The sequence below is a fragment of the Moschus berezovskii genome, chromosome 14, assembly GCF_049115385.1.
Source record: "Moschus berezovskii isolate FMDL1 chromosome 14, NW_MosBer_1.0, whole genome shotgun sequence".
NCBI classification, from domain to species: domain Eukaryota; kingdom Metazoa; phylum Chordata; class Mammalia; order Artiodactyla; family Moschidae; genus Moschus; species Moschus berezovskii.
In genome coordinates, this window is record NC_142473.1 from 78549933 (window position 1) to 78566814 (window position 16882).

The following is a 16882-nucleotide window of genomic DNA, read 5'->3' on the forward strand; positions in this document are numbered from 1 at the left end:
AGCTTATTAGGACGAAGACCGTCTTTCTTTCTCATCGTTTGACAAAACGCTTTGCTTTTCAGGGCTCTGTTGGCTGGTGGTGGCTTTTCTACCTGGACTTACCGGCAAGGCTACGATGTCAGCATTCCTGTCTATAGTCCGCTGTCAGCAGAGGTGGACCTTCCGGAGAAAGGGCCCGGGTAAGGCGTCCTGTGCTGAGAGATGCCAGCGGGGCAGGTCGCACTGCAGTCGAACCATCAGTCACAGGCTGGGGTCCTTGAGGGTCCTTTTTCCTGTCCCACCCCAACCTTATTTATCTCTCTGTACTTCCCTGGTGGCTCAGACCGGTAAAGCGTCTGTCTACAATGAGGGAGACCTGGGTTTGATTCCTGGGTCAGGAAGATTCCCTGGAGAAGGAAATGGCAACCCCCTCCAGTACTTTTGCCTAGAAAGTCCCGTGGACGGAGGATCCTGGTGCAGGCTACTGTCCATGGGGTCGCAGAGAGTCGGACAGGACTGAGCAGTTTCTCTTTCTTTTTCTCTCTGTCAGTCAGTTTTCAGCACTGTCTGCCAAGCTCCCCAAATCAGAAATCTAGTTGCCGTCCATAAGTCTTTCCTCTCCCTTACTTCCTGTGTGGAATTCCAGGCTTCCAGAGGGAAAGCCAGGCGTTCAGCATAAATCCTGTCATTTGTACAGTTTTTCCCCCGAAATTGAAGTTCCCATGCACCAGCCAAGGGCCAGCCTTTCAAAGAAGAGAGCCACCAGGCCCATTGTGTTAAGTCTTTAGTTCTGCACCAGGCACTGTGGGCAGTTAACAGGCGGAGGTTGGTGATGCCCCTAAACCTCTGCCATGCCCATGGCGGCCCCTCACCACAAGGCATCATTGGGCCCAAAGGTCAGCAGTGCTGTGGCCGGAGAAAGCCTGGAGGAGGTAGGGTGAGCAGTCTTAAGATGGCTCAGACTAAACTCTATCATCCACTCTCCCGAGTATAATCTAGGTCCCTAATGTTGGTTTAGGACTGGCACGTCCCTTCAGATTTAATCCAGGGAAGAAAACACACTGAAAGGAAAAGACTGAGAGAGATTGAAACGAAGGAGAGCAAACCACTCTGAGCAGTGCAAACTCCCTTCAGATAATAGTTTCCAGGAATTACAAGCTTGCTCTGTTGGTGGTATTTTCTTGGTAACTTGATCTCTAATTTTTATGTGTTAACTAGACTGAAATGACCATCCTTAGATGGTTTAAGGTTGCTGTTGATTTCCAGAGTCCTGAGACTCTAGAAACTATAGTCTTAAGCAGTCTGTCTTCCAGAGCAGCAGCAGGATGCTCGAGACACAGGGGGATGGTCCTCCCCCTGCTGGGCAAGCTGTGGATTTCTGTGGCCCGGCTTGGACCCACCCACCTCCGTTTCCCCACCAGGGTTTGCAGTTGGGCCCTGTAGTTGTTCTGTTTCTTTTAAAAACAACACTTCTCTGCCTCGGGAGAGAAAAAAGAAAAAGAAAAGCAAAGACAAGCTCTAGACTCATCGCACTTTCCAGGGATCTGGGAGGAGGCAGTCGGGGTGACCTCACGGCAGCATTTGGAATCTGTTGCTGTTTGTGAGAGTTGCTTTTTAAGGGAATTCCCACATCTCTTGAGGGCTGCATAGAGTAGCAAGAGCTTTGTTTTTATTTTTATTTTAAATCTCTCTCAATATTGTCCAATGGGAAGCTGAGGATTGTTGCTATTGATAGCTTTTTCTCACAGATGTATTGGCCTCAGCTGGAATTCTCGTCGTTTCTCTCTCTAAAAGGAACTAAATTGGGAGTTTACAATGGTTACTATGGAGGGAAACTTGGAGTTCTCAGCATGATTTTGCTGAAGCTTCGATATCAGCCCTGCTGGGAAGAGACATGAAAGTCATAGCTGGTCATTTTAGTCCTCGAAAGAAAAACAAATCCACCTTAAGATTTTGTTTGCTTAAAACTAAAATGGGCCTACTCCCCCACCCCACCATCTGCCAGGTCAGGGCGAGCCAGCATGCAGGCAGGGGGAACATTTTTAGACTCTCTCTCACATCTGCTCATTTATGTAGCACGTGGTCGTGTTGGGTGGGGACCCACTGAGCGTGGTGACTGAGTGTCTGCAGTGGGACTGTGTTTCTTGACAACACAGTCAGCCCGGAGGCTGTCTTTGCTCCGGATTCCTTTGCGCACTGCATGTCAGCGTCTGTGCGTCTTTCTCTGAGTGGGCTGCTCCCTCCCCTCTGCCTGTGTGTATTGGAAACCATGCCCTCCTGTCGCTCTCTCCTAGTCCATCCGCTGCTGCCGGGGATTCTGGTTCTCTCTTTCCGTAGGGACAGTGAGAAGTCTGGCTCCCATTATCCCCTGTATCTTACTTGATCAACCCTGTTGTACGTGACTGGAGCTCTGTGGTTGCCTCTGCCCCTCACCGCACAGGTGACCACTGACCCCCTACGTCGTGCTCTTGCTCCCCGTCATCACCCTGGGGTAGACCCCCTCCTCACCCTTCCTGGGTTCTAACCCCCCACACTGGAGGGGCGCTGCCCTTGCCATCACCCTCCCCGTACCCCTTCAGTCTGGGCTGCCCTCTTGCCCTCACTTGGTCTCCGCATCCCAGATGGGGAGGCCATGACTCCCTCTGCCCCCTCCCCGGTCCCTCTTTCAGGGATCTCATAGTCTGGGCCAGGCCACCTCCCCGCTCTTCCCCTGAGAAGTTCTCCCCTGGACGAGGACTGGAGCACTCCCAGTGGGCCACCCCCACCGCACGGAAACGCCCTCACCCCTCCAGGATGCCAGCACTCCACACCCGCCTGCAGGGGCACCCCTCGGACACCAGCACAGCTACTCCTGTTCGAGGCAGCCTGGAGCACCAGTTTTGTGTTAGCCGCTCTGCTTAAATAGGAGTCTCCGGAGACACCCAGCAAGTCCCAGTGCCCTGTGGCAACTACCGTAGAGCCATCATCTTGAGGATTGGAAAGACCTTTAGAGGCTGTTTGGCTCTCACTTTGGAGAAGGAAATGGCAACACACTCCAATATTCTTGCCTGGAAAATCCCATGGATGGAGAAGCCTGGAGGGCTACTGTCCATGGGGTTGCAAAGAGTCTGACACAACTGAGCGACTAACACTAATTCTAACTTAATGCATACCTTGTTACTGTAATTTCTTCCTGAAAAGTTCTCTGATTTGTAGTAAAAAAGATTCACCACCTCACAAGATAGTTCATTTTCAAATGGGGTGAGTTGTTGAGCTGCTTTCCATGCTTGTGATGAGAGTTTGACTCTCCATCTTCCTCCTGCTTTAAGCAGACGAGCTTGATTATAGAAATCCTCACTTTGAGATGATAGAAGAGGACTCCTTATATGTGACCTTCCCATCATACCTCTCCCCTCTGAAAACTGATGATTTTACAAAAGAAAAATGATTGAGGCTTAGGGCTGGGGATCGAATTCAAGAGTCTGTTTCAGTGGCTAGAAGGTGTCCTTTTGGCTATAAATAGCCAATGTATTGTTCAGCAAAATGCAATTGAAGGAGAAATTGTCCAGGACGAGAGAAGCCAGTCTGTACAGCTGACCTAAACTGTCTCCCCGACGGGCTGCTGTTGGGTGTCTTTCTTCCGTCTGCTCGCCTCTGCCCTGGGCTGCGGGCCTGCACTGCCGTCCGGGGCAGCTCTCTCAAGCAGGACTTTCAGCGAGGAGACGATCTGTGTTCAGTCAGGTGCCCACTTCCACATATAGCTGTTGAGCCCTTGGGGTGGGGCTAAGGTGACCAAGGAGCTGGATTTTAAGATTTTAATAGATTTAAGTGGTCTCACGTGGCTAATTGCTATCGGACAGTGACGTTCTAGGGGATCTGCTTGTCCCTATCTTCCCTTCCTGCCTTTGCCTTCAGTTTGGCTGTAGAGAGAAGTGACCAGAAATGGTTCCGGGGACTTGAGGCCATCAGCCGTGGTGTGTGCTGCTCTGTTTGCTGGAGTCGAGCTGATCTGCCGGCCGGGAGAGCGTTCATTTCCTCACTCACTGCTCTGTGTCTTTTGGGTGTGACGCTTAAAGCTTGGGATGACACCTTCTCAGAGAGAGATTCTTTTTTGGCCACGGTTAGATGTGTAAGGTGTTCTCCAGCTGGACCCTCCAACTAAACCTGAGAAACGAAAGGAAAATAAAGCAATTTCCTGTTCTTTCTCCCCAAGGCAAGAAGAAAAGGGGGTGGGGGCTGGGTTCAGACTCGAGGGTTTGAGTCCTTTCTTAGAGCTGCTTCCTGCTAGCTTCCCTGGTGGCAGTGCCTAGAGAGGGCTGTCCTGGATGTTTTCCCTGGTCTGTACGGTCTGAGGAAGGTTCGAGTCCTGCTTCTAGGTTTGATGGGGGTTTCATTTCTTCTGGAACCTGCTTTATATTATTCCTTTCTTCTTCAGTGATCCCTGCTGGTTCCTTTGCCTACGTCGTGTTTATCGCCTCTGTAACCTCTGCCCTGTGGGAATCTTGCCTTCTTGGAGAGAATTGCTTGCCCTCTGGTCTCCCCAGTGCGCTCACGTTTTGTTTCTCGTGGAGGTCTGAATGGCGCTAGAGCCTTGGAAATCCTTTCTTCGGTCCATTTTCTCTTACACATTCTTGCTATCTGATGTTAAGACTGGTTCCACCCATGGATGAAGCTAGTTTTTTCCGCTTGTTCTCCATGACCTTTTTTTGGTCTTCCTGAATCCATATGGCCTTGAGGGTGGGGGCTGTCTTTCCCTGGAGCTCCCCATAGCGTAGGGCGCCACTCAGCAGCTGGAAGTAGTCTGCTTTCACGGCCAGTGCTGTGCGTTAAGACCCCTTGCTTTCCTCTTTGAAGGATGCAGCCTGCTCGCAGCTGCTTTTCAGAGCGGAGAACTCAGATCGAACTAATGCTCTCATTGGACGTTCTTCCAAATAATCAACCAGTCAGTCACTTTCTCTCTTTACGCTGACACACACACACACACACACACACACACACACACTTAAAGCATGCTCCCTAAGCTTGGCCTATTATAAGCTTTTCCTCAAAATGTTAAGAACTTTTCCCCTTTAACAATGGGGAGATGCTTCAGCATGTGAGTGAGTCCTCGCTTGTCTTCTCAGCACGTATAATGGTTTAAATATCCAGCAGTGCTACGAAGAGTAGTTTCCCCACAAGTCGTGGGAGGAGATGGGTCGGAAAGCACTCGCCGCCCTAAGCTCTCGACCCGCAGTTGGCCTCCCCGTGACGCACACGGCGGCTGCCAGGGTCCCAGTGCCCCGTCTTCTGCTTCGCAGGCCGCGGCGGTACTTCCTGCTGTCGTCCCAGGTGGCCCTGCATCCGGAGTACAGGGAGGACCTGGCTGCCCTCCAGGCCAGACACGGCGAGGCGGTGCTGGTGCTGGACAAGTGCAGCAACCTCTCCGAGGGCGTCCCCGCCGCCCGGAAGCGCTGCCACGAGCACCAGGCCTTCGACTACCCGCAGGTGCTGCAGGTGAGTGTCCGCCCGCCTCTCTCAGGGCCCGGCCGGGACTGAGCCCAGCCAACAGGCGTTCCCCCTCTGAGCTGCGCTCGCCAAGCTCCCTGCGGGGAGAGCAAGACCGGACTGCCCTCCACTGCTGCCCCGTGGACTTGCGGGAGCTTCGGGGTCTGTGTGCTGTTAGTGCAAAGCTGCTTGGCCCGTGAGCGTTCCTGTCCTTCTATGAACTCATCTTACTGCAAAAAGACACACCCCGTAGATGTACAGGGGAGCTGCGTAGTCAAAGCAGGCATGTGTATTTTGCTTTTATCCCTATATTCCTTATCCAGCCCAGAGGAACTTGCTTCTTTAAGCTGCAGCTTGTATCCTCCAACTGAGCCAGCTCACACAGCCACAGTTAGTTCTTCCTGGGAGTGGGAGGTGTTTATTTTTTGTTGCCGTTTTGTCTCTTGGTGTTTCTGCCACCCTACGTGTGTCCTGCTGGTGTCGTGGGAGTGCCAGCACTTTGTAACTGCAGGCAGAGTAGTCCTGTATTATACTCCTGTATTATAAGCAGGCTGCTTGATACTCCAAGAGCCAGGAAGCCAGGAAAGCAGAAATTAGGGGTTATTCACTCTGCTGTTGTCCAGTCGCTCAGTCATATCTGACTTTGTGATCCCATGGACTGCAGCATGACAGGTTTCCCTGTCCTTGATCATCTCCCAGAGTTTACTCAAACTCATGTCCATTGAGTCAGTGATGCCATTCAGCCATCTCATCCTCTGTTATCCCCTTCTTTTCCTACCTCCAATCTTTCCCAGCATCAGGGTCTTTTCAAATGAGTCAGCTCTTTGCATCACGTGGCCAAAGTATTAGAACTTCAGCATCAGCCCTTCCAATGAATAGTCAGGACTGATTTCCTTTAGGATGGACTGGTTGGATCTCTTTGCAGTCCAAGGGACTCTTGAGAGCACCAGCAGTTCAAAAGCGTCAGGTCTTTGGCACTCAGCCCTCCTTAATATTTTAAATATTTTGTTCACTTCATTTAAGTTCAGTTCAGTCGCTTAAAATACAAATCGTTCAGTTCAAGGAGAGATCTTAAGGAGCTGGTGTGATTGTGTGTGATTTTTATTTTTTCAAAGTCTCCAAAGAGACCTGGCCTGTGCTGGGATTGTTAACATACCTTCAAAAAGTGCTGCATCTCCTTTGGAATGTCTGACTGATAACAGTGGTGATGTGAGCAGGAGTATTTATAGTAACCTTTGTCTAGACAGGAAAAATGGTTATCAGCACACGTGTCCACATCTGGACGCCGACTCTTTGGGGCCGGCTGAGCGTCCACCTGCCCCTCCGGGTGCCATGACCGATGCCCCTTCTCCACCCCTGCCCTTTCTCATCGCTTTCTCCTTTATCCCCAGAGGAATTTGGCATATTGAGTTACTTCATATTTCTTCTGAACTCTCCTTTTCTCTAGCTTTACAAATTAAACAGTATTTTTTCTTTTTAATTTTTTTTTTCTTTTTTTTCTCCTGAAGAGGCAAAAACTGGAAGAAACTTGAGTATTAGAGACTGGAGCTTTCCTTATGTTTTTGGTTGACCTATTACAACCACATTTTTCTTTTGTGCATCTCTCCTTTTCCCAAACGTGCCCCACATCCAGTGTGTTCGAGGGAGTGAATGAGGAAGACCTTTAGTGAGGTCTTGCTTTTTGTTCGGTTGTATCTGAACAGAACCTATATGCCTTAAGGTGCTTTTGAAGGCATAGCATTCACGAGATGAATGTCTTCTGTATGTGAAGCACACTGCTGGATGCTGTGGGGGGTAGGAAGATGAAAGGAGATTTGATGCTTTCCGTAGGGGGTCCTCTCAAGAGCCAGATATGCTCCGTCCAAATAATTCTAGTACAAGGCAGGCGGAAGTAAGTACTCTGAGCCCTGGTGTATGTACACAGCACCCCAGGGCTGAAAGAATCCAGTCCGTGGGAAGTCATGTTGTTGAGCTTCCAGAGGAAGACCTGGAGGTGGGTTGTGAACATTTTCCGAATCCAAGCAGTGGAGGCATTGCAGTGACTCTCAAGAGTGGAAATCCAGAGCGTTGCAACCGCTTCAGCTTCTCAGTCCTACCGGGGTGAGCTGTTATCTTCTAGCATTTTAGGTCTTGCTTGGCTTCAGCCCTTGAGAGAACTTTGTGGTCTGCCGGGATCAGAGTAAGTGGATCAACGGAACTGTTTTGTAATCCCCTCCCTCTGCCTGTGTTCCTGCAGGAGGCTACTTTCTGCATGGTCCTTCGTGGAGCTCGGCTGGGCCAGGCGGTACTGAGTGACGTGTTACGGGCCGGCTGCGTCCCAGTGATCATCGCAGACTCCTATGTTTTGCCTTTCTCTGAAGTCCTTGACTGGAAGAGGTGGGTGTTACCTTCTGATGAACCTTTATCCCAGGGTTCCTGCATGGATTATTTTTAAAGTCCCCCAGCAATTGTAATGCATAGCTAGGTCTGAGAACTGCTCCTTCAGATTTTTTTTGCTCCATTTTCCATCAGGAGAGTTAGTCCATGGACCTGCAGCAGAGGTTGGTCACCTGAGGCCTTTGGGCCATGTGGCACGCTGCCAGTGTTTGTAAATAAAGTGTTATTATATCACAGTACACCCATTCAGTACACCCATCCATGACACTTGATCTTTGGCTGTTTTTGAGCTCCAGTGGCAGAGTTGAGTCCTGTAGTTTAAAATGACAGCGATTATGTGGCCTTGCACATAGTAGGGCCTCCATAAATACATGCTGAATAAATGAATGGATTGGGGAATACAGCTGAAGGAGAAGTCATTGTTAATTTAGAGTGGACAGTGACGAGTGAAGATGAGTGTACCGGGCAGGCCGAACCGGACACACAAAGCCCTGTGGTCGGGCAGAGTGTGGTGTATCCAGGAGGCTGAGAGGGTACCTCTGTGGCCGGAGGACGGGAGCGGCGTGGCGTGGTGACGGGGAGGGGAGGGAGGGAGCTGGGGGAGCTCCTTTGAGCTGGTCGGCCCCGAGGAAGGGGGAGGGAAGAGGGGCTGCTCACCGCGAGGACCGTGGGGCTGAGGGAGGCGCGGGGCGTTGCTGCCTCTGCTCGTGGGAACCGAACGGGCCGCACGTGCAGCAGTTCTTCGTCTGCAGGGCTGCACGCACATCCGCCGTCTCCCTCTTGTCTCTAGAGCATCTGTAGTTGTGCCGGAAGAAAAGATGTCAGATGTCTACAGTATTCTGCAGAGCATCCCCCGAAGACAGATTGAAGAAATGCAGAGACAGGTGAGGGGCCAGGCATGGGGGAGGGGACGGGGGCTGGCGAAAGGTGGCCTTGACTGCTTGGATGCTGAGAGTGGGCACGGGATTGATGTCCTCCACTGTGTCAATCAGCCAGACCTAAAAGAGGAAAACAGTGTTAGGGAGTTGCATCAGAGAAGGCTTGGAATAATAACTGTCAGAGATTCAGAAACACTCCTGAAGTAAGCCTGCTGTGATGCTAGGACACCTCAGCTCTGTGTTCAGGACACAGAGCTTCCCGTCTCTGGAAGGCCGTTTACACAGCAGGTGAGGGCTCCGGTGACTGAGACGGGTGTGGTGGAAGCTGGTGTGTTTCAGGGTGATGCTTCTCAGGAGCTTTGACCTTGAGTGTTGTGTATCAGCTCGCCTGGGTCCCCACAGAGTACTGAGCAGAGTTCCCTGTGCTGTGCAGTAGGTCCTTACTGTCTGTTTTATGTAAGCAGTGCGTGGGTATCGGTCCCACTCTCCCAGTTTACTCCTCTCCGCTTTCCACCCCGGTAACCCCGAGTCTTGTTTTCTGCATCTCTGACTCTCTTCGGTTTTGTAAATGGTTCATTCGTCTCGTTGCTTAGACTCCACATATAAGCAGGGCCATGTGATACTCGTCTTTCTCTGCCTGACTTCACTTGTCTCCAGGTCTGTCGCCTTGCTGCCAATGACACTGTTTCACTGGTATGGCCGAAGCTCCATCGTCTACGTGTCCGACGTCTTCTTTACCCATCCCTCTGCCCGTGGGCATTTAGGTTGCTTCCTTGTCTTGGCTGTTGTAAACAGTGCTGCCACGAACATTGAGGGGGCACCTGCGTCCTTTCCAATCATGGTCTTCTCTGGTTCTTTTTCTTCTTTTAATGGATTTTTACAAGTTTTTATTCTCATCAAAATTATCTGTGTAGGTGATGAGCCGGAGAAAGAGGCTTGGAGGGTTAGGGTTAGGCTGTAGCTGCCTCCACGCACCCCGTGTCTAACTTTGTCGCAGGAATGAGCCTCAGGTCTCTGTCTGGGTGAGGGCAGGGCCATCACCTGGCGGTGTGGAAGTGGGGAGGGACTCTGGGCTTCTGCCTGCTGCTCACACACAATGTCCATCTGTCCTCCTGCCCTGAGCTCCGCCTCTTCCCCTGAGTGTCCGCAGTGGAACGCAGGGGCTTCTCAGCTCCTGGGCCTATCGCATCAGCCACCACCTGCTTTCCTGCTTCCACACTTTGGTAGTATTAGCTCCTCCCCCATTCTCTTTATCTTTGATTATGCCTTCATTTTAGGGTTTAAGAGGGAGTTAGTGGATATGTTCAGGCCACCTCTTTATTTTGGTACCCAGCTCCTTAGACCAAACAGATGGTTCATCACACGGTGATTGAGTCTGTAGGTTCTGACCCCCAGATTGCCTGTGTTGAATTCCAGCTTGGCCAGTTACTGACTCTGTGCCCTTGGCCAAGGCTCTGCCTTCCTTGGACCCCTGTGACCTCATCTGTCCGTCACTTGGGCGTTCTGATTTGAAAACAAATCACAGGTTAAGTTTAGCCTCCCTGAAGTCTTTTTCCTAGCTCACCCATGTTCAAGTTTCTGGGCTTCCCCGTTTGTTGCTTAACTGCTGACCTCATCTGAGTTGTAGTGAATTAGAAAATCAGCCTAGAGATCTCTATGGTCTTGATCTGAACTTGTGGTTCTTACAACTCATAGAAGAAAAAAGTGCTCCTTGAAGGGACCTGGTGTTTATGCTCTTTGAGTTTCATTTTAGGGCATCTTGCTTTGTTAACATAAGTAAATAGGGGATCATCTGATAAATCAGATATCATCTTTTATAGATTTATAAAAGGCTGAGAAAACACCGGGGAGGTAAAAAGGAGGACGTTCTGCCCTGGTACCTTCTCCACCCCACTACCTTCCTGTTGGGAAGAGAATCACTTAGTTTTTAGAGCAGAGCACCCAGGGCCAGTTCACAGAATGCGCTTTTCCCCCGGGAACTTGGCTTCGGAACCACAGGTCTGAGACGAGCCTTGCCAGTCTTTTCAAGTGCCAGGTTCGGAATCATAGAACCACTGAAGCGGAGTGACTAACGGTTACTTAAAACAGTGTACTTTTAGGTTATTTGGGTTCCAGAAGACACATGTGGGGTCTTTAAAAGACTTTGGCTTGAGCCCCGCGTCTGTCTCTGCTAATTGTGTAACTGGGACACGTCTGTGACCAGAGCTCCTCGGACTTCCTTATTTATGGAATCGAGGGTGGGCTAGATCAGCTCTCGTGTTCCATTCAGCTGTTAAGAAGCACTGTGAAACTCCTGTCCTTGACAGCGTTAATAATTGAGTGATCGTCTCTTTCCCATGACCACCCCCTGTCATGAGGGCCTGTTACTGTCTGTGGTGGTGAATAACCTGTATTATGTCCACTGGCGGAATAAAGGTGACCTCAGTACTTTCCTGGGCTTCCCTGGTGGCTTAGATGGCAAAGAATCCGCCTGCCATGCAGGAGACCCGGGTTCGATCCGTGAGTTGAGATCTCCCGGAGAAGGGACTGGCCACCCACTCCAGTGTTCTTGCCTGGAGAATTCCACGGACAGAAGAGCCTGGTGAGCTATAGTCCATGCGGTCGCAAAGAGTCGGACAGAGCGACTTGCCCTTTCACTTTCCTGCCTCCCATCCTAAATCTCCCTTCTGCTTGCTGATGCTCTTCTCTGTGCTACTTTCAGACCTTCTGAGATCCTCCACTGCCGTGGCCTGTTTAGTCCTGCTCTCCTTTCTCTGAATAGTCTGCACCCCCAAAATGACCTCTTTTCTTCTCCCAACCTCAGATTTCTAGACTGAACTGATCTCAGCCAGAGGTGAGATTACCCGGTTGAAGCAGTTCCCAGAGAGTTCGAAAGGATGCCAGTGGCACACCTGACTCCCAGATTGTGACACCTTGAAATGTCTGCAGATGTCGCCAGATACCTCCCAAGGGGGCAAAAGCGCTGTGCTTGGGAGCCGCTTTCCTATTGGTAACGCGGTCGTCTCTCTGAGGTTAGAGGTAGCTCTTTTGTTCTTTCCAGAATATGCTTGTCCTTTGTCTTTCGTATCCCCTCCATTGATTCAGTCAGGCCTTGGCAGGAATAACTGAAAAAATAAGTTATTAGACTTCGGTGAACTCTCTTTAGGGAGGTCCAATTTGAGTCTCTGTAAGACGGATAAACTTTTAGGGGAAAACCTGTCACATCAGTAGTTGATACCTTAGAACCCCGGGTTGCTTACGTTCGTTAGAATGAACTTAGACTGAGGAACACAGGGCAGATTTTCTTGCTGAGCACCTCAGGACTGGCCCGAGGGGCTGCACGCGCAGCGGTAGCCAGCAGAGGGCTCCATCCACTCTGAAGTGACTCATCTTCCTTCCAAGTAGCCGTGTCCTGAGTGCCGTGGGCTACACTGACTCCGTGCCTTAGAGCCGCTCTCTAGAGAGACCCGCTCCTTCCTGTGCTTTTTAGCACAGGATTCTGCTCTCCTGCGATGGAGCAGAGCCAGAGTTTCTGAATTTGACCCCCGAGATATGGATGGGATCTTGGTGAGGACGGTAATGCAGCTTCGAGTTCAGGGGCTATAATCTGATCAGTGGATATGTGGTGACAACCCTTAACATGACCCGGGAGTTAGGACGCACCCAGAGAGAAAGATATTCTGCCTGACAAGGAAGCATAGTTAACTTTTCCTCCTCACCTGAGAGTCGATAGTGAAGCAGCCGTTGAAGTTATATGCAGGGCTAGAACCTGAAGTAAGAGCTAGACATAAGCTAAGACTTTTGAAACAACCTGCATCTCTGTTATCTACCCCTGAAGACCAACAACTGGCTGTGTTGGCGTATGTGGCATTGGAAGAGGCTGGGGTGGCTTATAGGGCTTTCTGTGGTTTAGTTAGAAATCAGTTCCTTTCATTAATAGAGTTAAGAGTTGCTTTTGTTGTTGTCCAGTCGGTAAGTTATGTCCGACTCTTTGCAACCCCAGAGACTGCAGCACGCCAGGCTTCCCTGTCCTTCTCTGTCCCCCGGAGTCTGCTCGAACGCCTGTCCATTGAGTCAGTGATGCCGTCCAACCGTCTCATCCTCTGCTGCCTCCTTGTGCTCCTGCCCTCAATCTTTCCCAGCATCAGGGTCTTTTCCAGTGAGTCTGCTCTTTGCATCAGGTGGCCAAAGTGCTGGAGCTTCAGCTTCAGCATCAGTCCTTCTAATGAATATTCAGGGTTGATTTCCTTCAGGATTGACTGGTTTGATTTTCTTGCCATCCACGGGACTCTCGAGAGTCTTCTCCAACACCACAGTTCAAAAACACCAGTTCTTCGGTGCTCAGCCTTCTTTATGGTCCAACTCTCACATCTGCACATGACTACTTGAAAAGCCATAGCTTTGACTGTATGGACCTTTGTCGGCAAAGTGATGTCTCTGCTTTTTAATAAGCCGTCTAGGTTTGTTACAGCTTTCTGTCCACGGAGCAAGCGTCTTTTAATTTCATGGCGGCAGTCACTGTGGACAGTTATAGAGGTTAATAGTTATAGAGGTATAAAGCCAACTTGTCCGCCTTTTATTGTCTTATGAGCTGTATTAGCTCGTTAACTTAGTGGAGCCCTAATTATGTTTTTTTTTTTTTTCCTCCAAGGGGAAATGATGGGAGATCATAAGAAATTTGTGACCCCTACCCACACATGCCTAATAGCCATCCTGGGGATATGTGGGTATAAGCCCAAAGAAAGCTGAGAAGATGGTGCAGATTTTCCAAAGCATGTTAGTGGTTTGAAATGGGAGGAAGTCTGGGTTAAAGCTGTTAGGGACAGATTTATTGGTGAGGTAGTATTTGATGGCAGCCTTAAAGATGGAGGGTTCCATCCACTATCCTTCTCATGTTGGAAGCCAGGAAGAAGTATGCAACTAAGAATTTTTCTGTAGTCTAATGGAACGTTCACATCCCCAGTCTCCTTTGGAATCACAATGAAAAAGAGAGCAACCCAGGATATTGGAAGGCTGACTAGACACTGGTCTGCATAGTTGGCAGTGTTTGTGTGGATGGGGAGGAAGGTGTAAATGGATCCTCAGTTTATCTGTTGAGTGGAGTTTCCAAACATTCTTTTATTGGTCAGTGGCTCCGCCAGCAGTGACCTCTAACCTCAGCCACACTAGGAGGTGGAAGTCAGGAGCCTGCCTTGCCTTTGAACTCTTCTTTGTACTCAATTGACTGGGAGCCTTTGAGGTGGCAAAAACATTCAGCATCTCCTTTGCTCTCTCTCCTTGAACGCTTGGCCACGTTAAAATATGTTTCTTTTCTATTACACTGACCCATCTCAGCCTGCCTTCATATTTTTCCTGTTATACTAAGCATACCAATTATTTGTTCTCTGGAGGAGTACGTGAAGATATAATGGGCTGATAAGGAAAAAGAACATGTCTATTGAAGAATATGTGGCCCCCTCACCTGGCAGGACTGTTGTCAGGCCTGGCTGTGGTCGAGGAGAGAGCAGAAGAGACCACAGGACAGTGTGTGTGTGCGTCCCCCAGAGTTCTTGCACTTTATCCAGGAGAGAGACCCCACAGGAGGCTTCTCTTTTATCTTACATGTGATTTCAGCACATTTAACTGTCTGCTTTCCATAGACTTGGTAGTTTCGAAGTTACACCTTTGAAGGACAGAAAGAAGACTAAGTGAGGGGCTGTGACATGGGGCATCTGCCAGTCAGCCATGAATAGAGAAGACGGAAAAGCTGCTTTAAAATAGAACTTGGATGGAATGCTCTGTAAATAATAAACGCTGGAGAGGGTGTGGAGAGAAGGGAACCCTCCTACACTGTTGGTGGGAATGTAAATCGGTATAGCCATTATGAGAACAGTATGGGGGTTCCTTAAAAAAGTAAAAATAGACCTGGCAATCCCACTCTCGGGCATATATTTGGAGGGACACGTGATCCAAAAGGATACACGTGCCCCGGTGTTCACTGCAGCACTGTTTACAATAGCCAGGACAACCTAAATGTCTATCGACAGAGGAGTGGATAAAGATGTACATATGTACAACGGACTGTTACTCAACCATTACAAAGAATGAAACAGTGCCATTTGCAGCAGCATGGATTGACCTAGAGAGTGTCATCCTGAGTGACGTAAGTCAGAGAAGGAGAAATATCATATGACATCCCTCATGTGTGAAATTGCAACAATCGGTACCAGTGAACTTGTGAAACAGAAAAGGACCAGCAGACTTGGAGAATAAACTTATGGTCGCCAAGATGAGAGATGTGGGAAAGAGTAGTTGGAGAGTTTGGGATGGACCTGTACCCACTGCTGTGATTAAAATGGTTAGCCAAGGATAGCCAACGATGACCTACTGTATAGCACAGGGAACTCTGCTCAGTGTTGTGTGGTGGCCTGGATGGGAGGGGAGTTTAAGGGAGAATGGATACATGTGTATGTATGGCTGGGTCCCTTCGCTGTTCACCTGGAACTGTCATAACATTGTTTGTTAATTGGCTATACCCCAATACAAAATAAAAAGTTGAATAGAACTTGGGACTTCTTGGCACTCCAGTGGTTTACACTTGACCTTCCAATGCAGGCTGTGTGGGTTTGATCCCTGATTGAGGAACTAAGGTCGCCCATGCCTCATGGCCAAAAATCCAGAACATAAACAACAGAAGCACTGTTGTAACAAATTCAATAAAGACTTTAAAAAAATGGTCCACATAAAAAAAACTTAAAAAATGAAAACAGAACTCTCAGCACTTTGGATACAGACAACAGAATGTGCTTCTCAATATCCTGGGCCTGTCATCGTAAGATGGTAGAATTCCTTGGTTCAAAGGAATATGTACATGTTTGTTTTGCATATTTTGGATTTCTTGCCTCCAAATGAGTCTTACCATCACTTTGATGGTTGAATACAGTTTCTGTTTTGTCGCCTTGAAGCTGTGTTTGACGGGGCCTCTTAAAATTGTGGAAATACAGAGACGGCTGTCCTTGAGGGTGCCCTGCAAGCTTCTAAGTGAAGGTTTATGTTTAGCGTATATAAATGTGTTTTTAAAATATTGGCTTTCACGTAAAGTATTTTCGAAAGTTTTCTATCTAAAATAATTTGCTTTTATTTTTTTAAAAGTGTTTTGTGATCTGCTTAAAGGTGTCAGCCCTCAGATGTCTAGAACCCCCAGTAGCCCAGACAGATGCGTCCTCTGAGGGCCCCCTGTGCTTGACTGTTGTGTCCGTTGACGGCTGCATCGCGGTCTGTGTCCATCTCTCCCTCCCTCCCTGCCCCCCAACACACACAATTTACAAAGCGCTCTTTAAACAGAGCAGAGAGAATAGGCAGCGAGAGGAGTGGTCTGAATTTTTTTAATGTGGGGAAACGGACGAATAGACGTACAGCGATCCTCCGGAGACCACACAACACGTGAGGGACAGACGGGGGACGTGCTCTGCTTTGCTGCCCACAGCGTTATTCAAATCCTAGAGCTTTGTGGCCTGGATTGAGGGTGAATGTCAGGATGAGCTTCCCAGCAATTCAGGTTAACTGCTTATTGGATCGTGTCTCCTAAAAAGTGGTTGCCCGAGACATTGGAGACTGGACATGTCTCTGGAAATATGAAGAATGTGGAAAAGGCTTCACTTCTGATTTCCAAGATTTGACATTGTAATGTCTGTCACTCTTCCCCGCCCCTCCCCCCCAATACTGTGAAATTGAAATAAACTTTTATATGCATAAACTGAATTCTCAGGGCTTTGAAAAACATGCCAAGTATTCCCTTCCTCCCCCTGCTCTCTAGTCCCAACATGCCACTCCAGGCTCTGTTTGCCAGTCTCTGCTTTCACACTCGCCCTTAAAAAAGCTACTGGATCACTTACCTGCCAACGAAACACGTTGACCTGATGCTTGGCGTTCTCCCTGTGAAACAGGCAACTGTGGTTCTGATACAAAGCCAGGCTCTTTGGCCAGTGGGAGAGCCTTGGGAAACAGTGTGATTATGGGATATTTTGAGTTTCATGATTTTGTTTCAATTTTGTTACTCTGTTGGAGTTTTCCTGAATGTATAAATCCATATTGTGAAGGAGATCAGTCAACTTATGTTTAAACCAGGATAAAATAAGGACTCATTTAATTGGAACTCTTAAGGAAGAGCATTTTTATGTTTAACTTTTTTTTTTCAACTCTAGTATTAAGAACCTTATTGGAAAAAG

The 16882-nt window shown here is 49.0% G+C and overlaps 1 protein-coding gene across 3 annotated transcripts in view; it reads left to right on the forward strand.

Annotated features, from left to right (window-relative positions):
• The window catches only part of EXT2 (exostosin glycosyltransferase 2), a 144100-nt gene that overhangs the window by 18979 nt on the left and 108239 nt on the right, over window positions 1–16882 (forward strand). For all 3 annotated transcript variants that reach the window (XM_055423882.2, XM_055423881.2, XM_055423883.2), the window contains exons 4-7: window positions 63–179; window positions 5256–5451; window positions 7679–7818; window positions 8609–8702. In XM_055423882.2, coding sequence (XP_055279857.2) covers window positions 63–179; window positions 5256–5451; window positions 7679–7818; window positions 8609–8702 — 547 coding nt within the window. The remainder of the gene's footprint in view (window positions 1–62; window positions 180–5255; window positions 5452–7678; window positions 7819–8608; window positions 8703–16882) is intronic.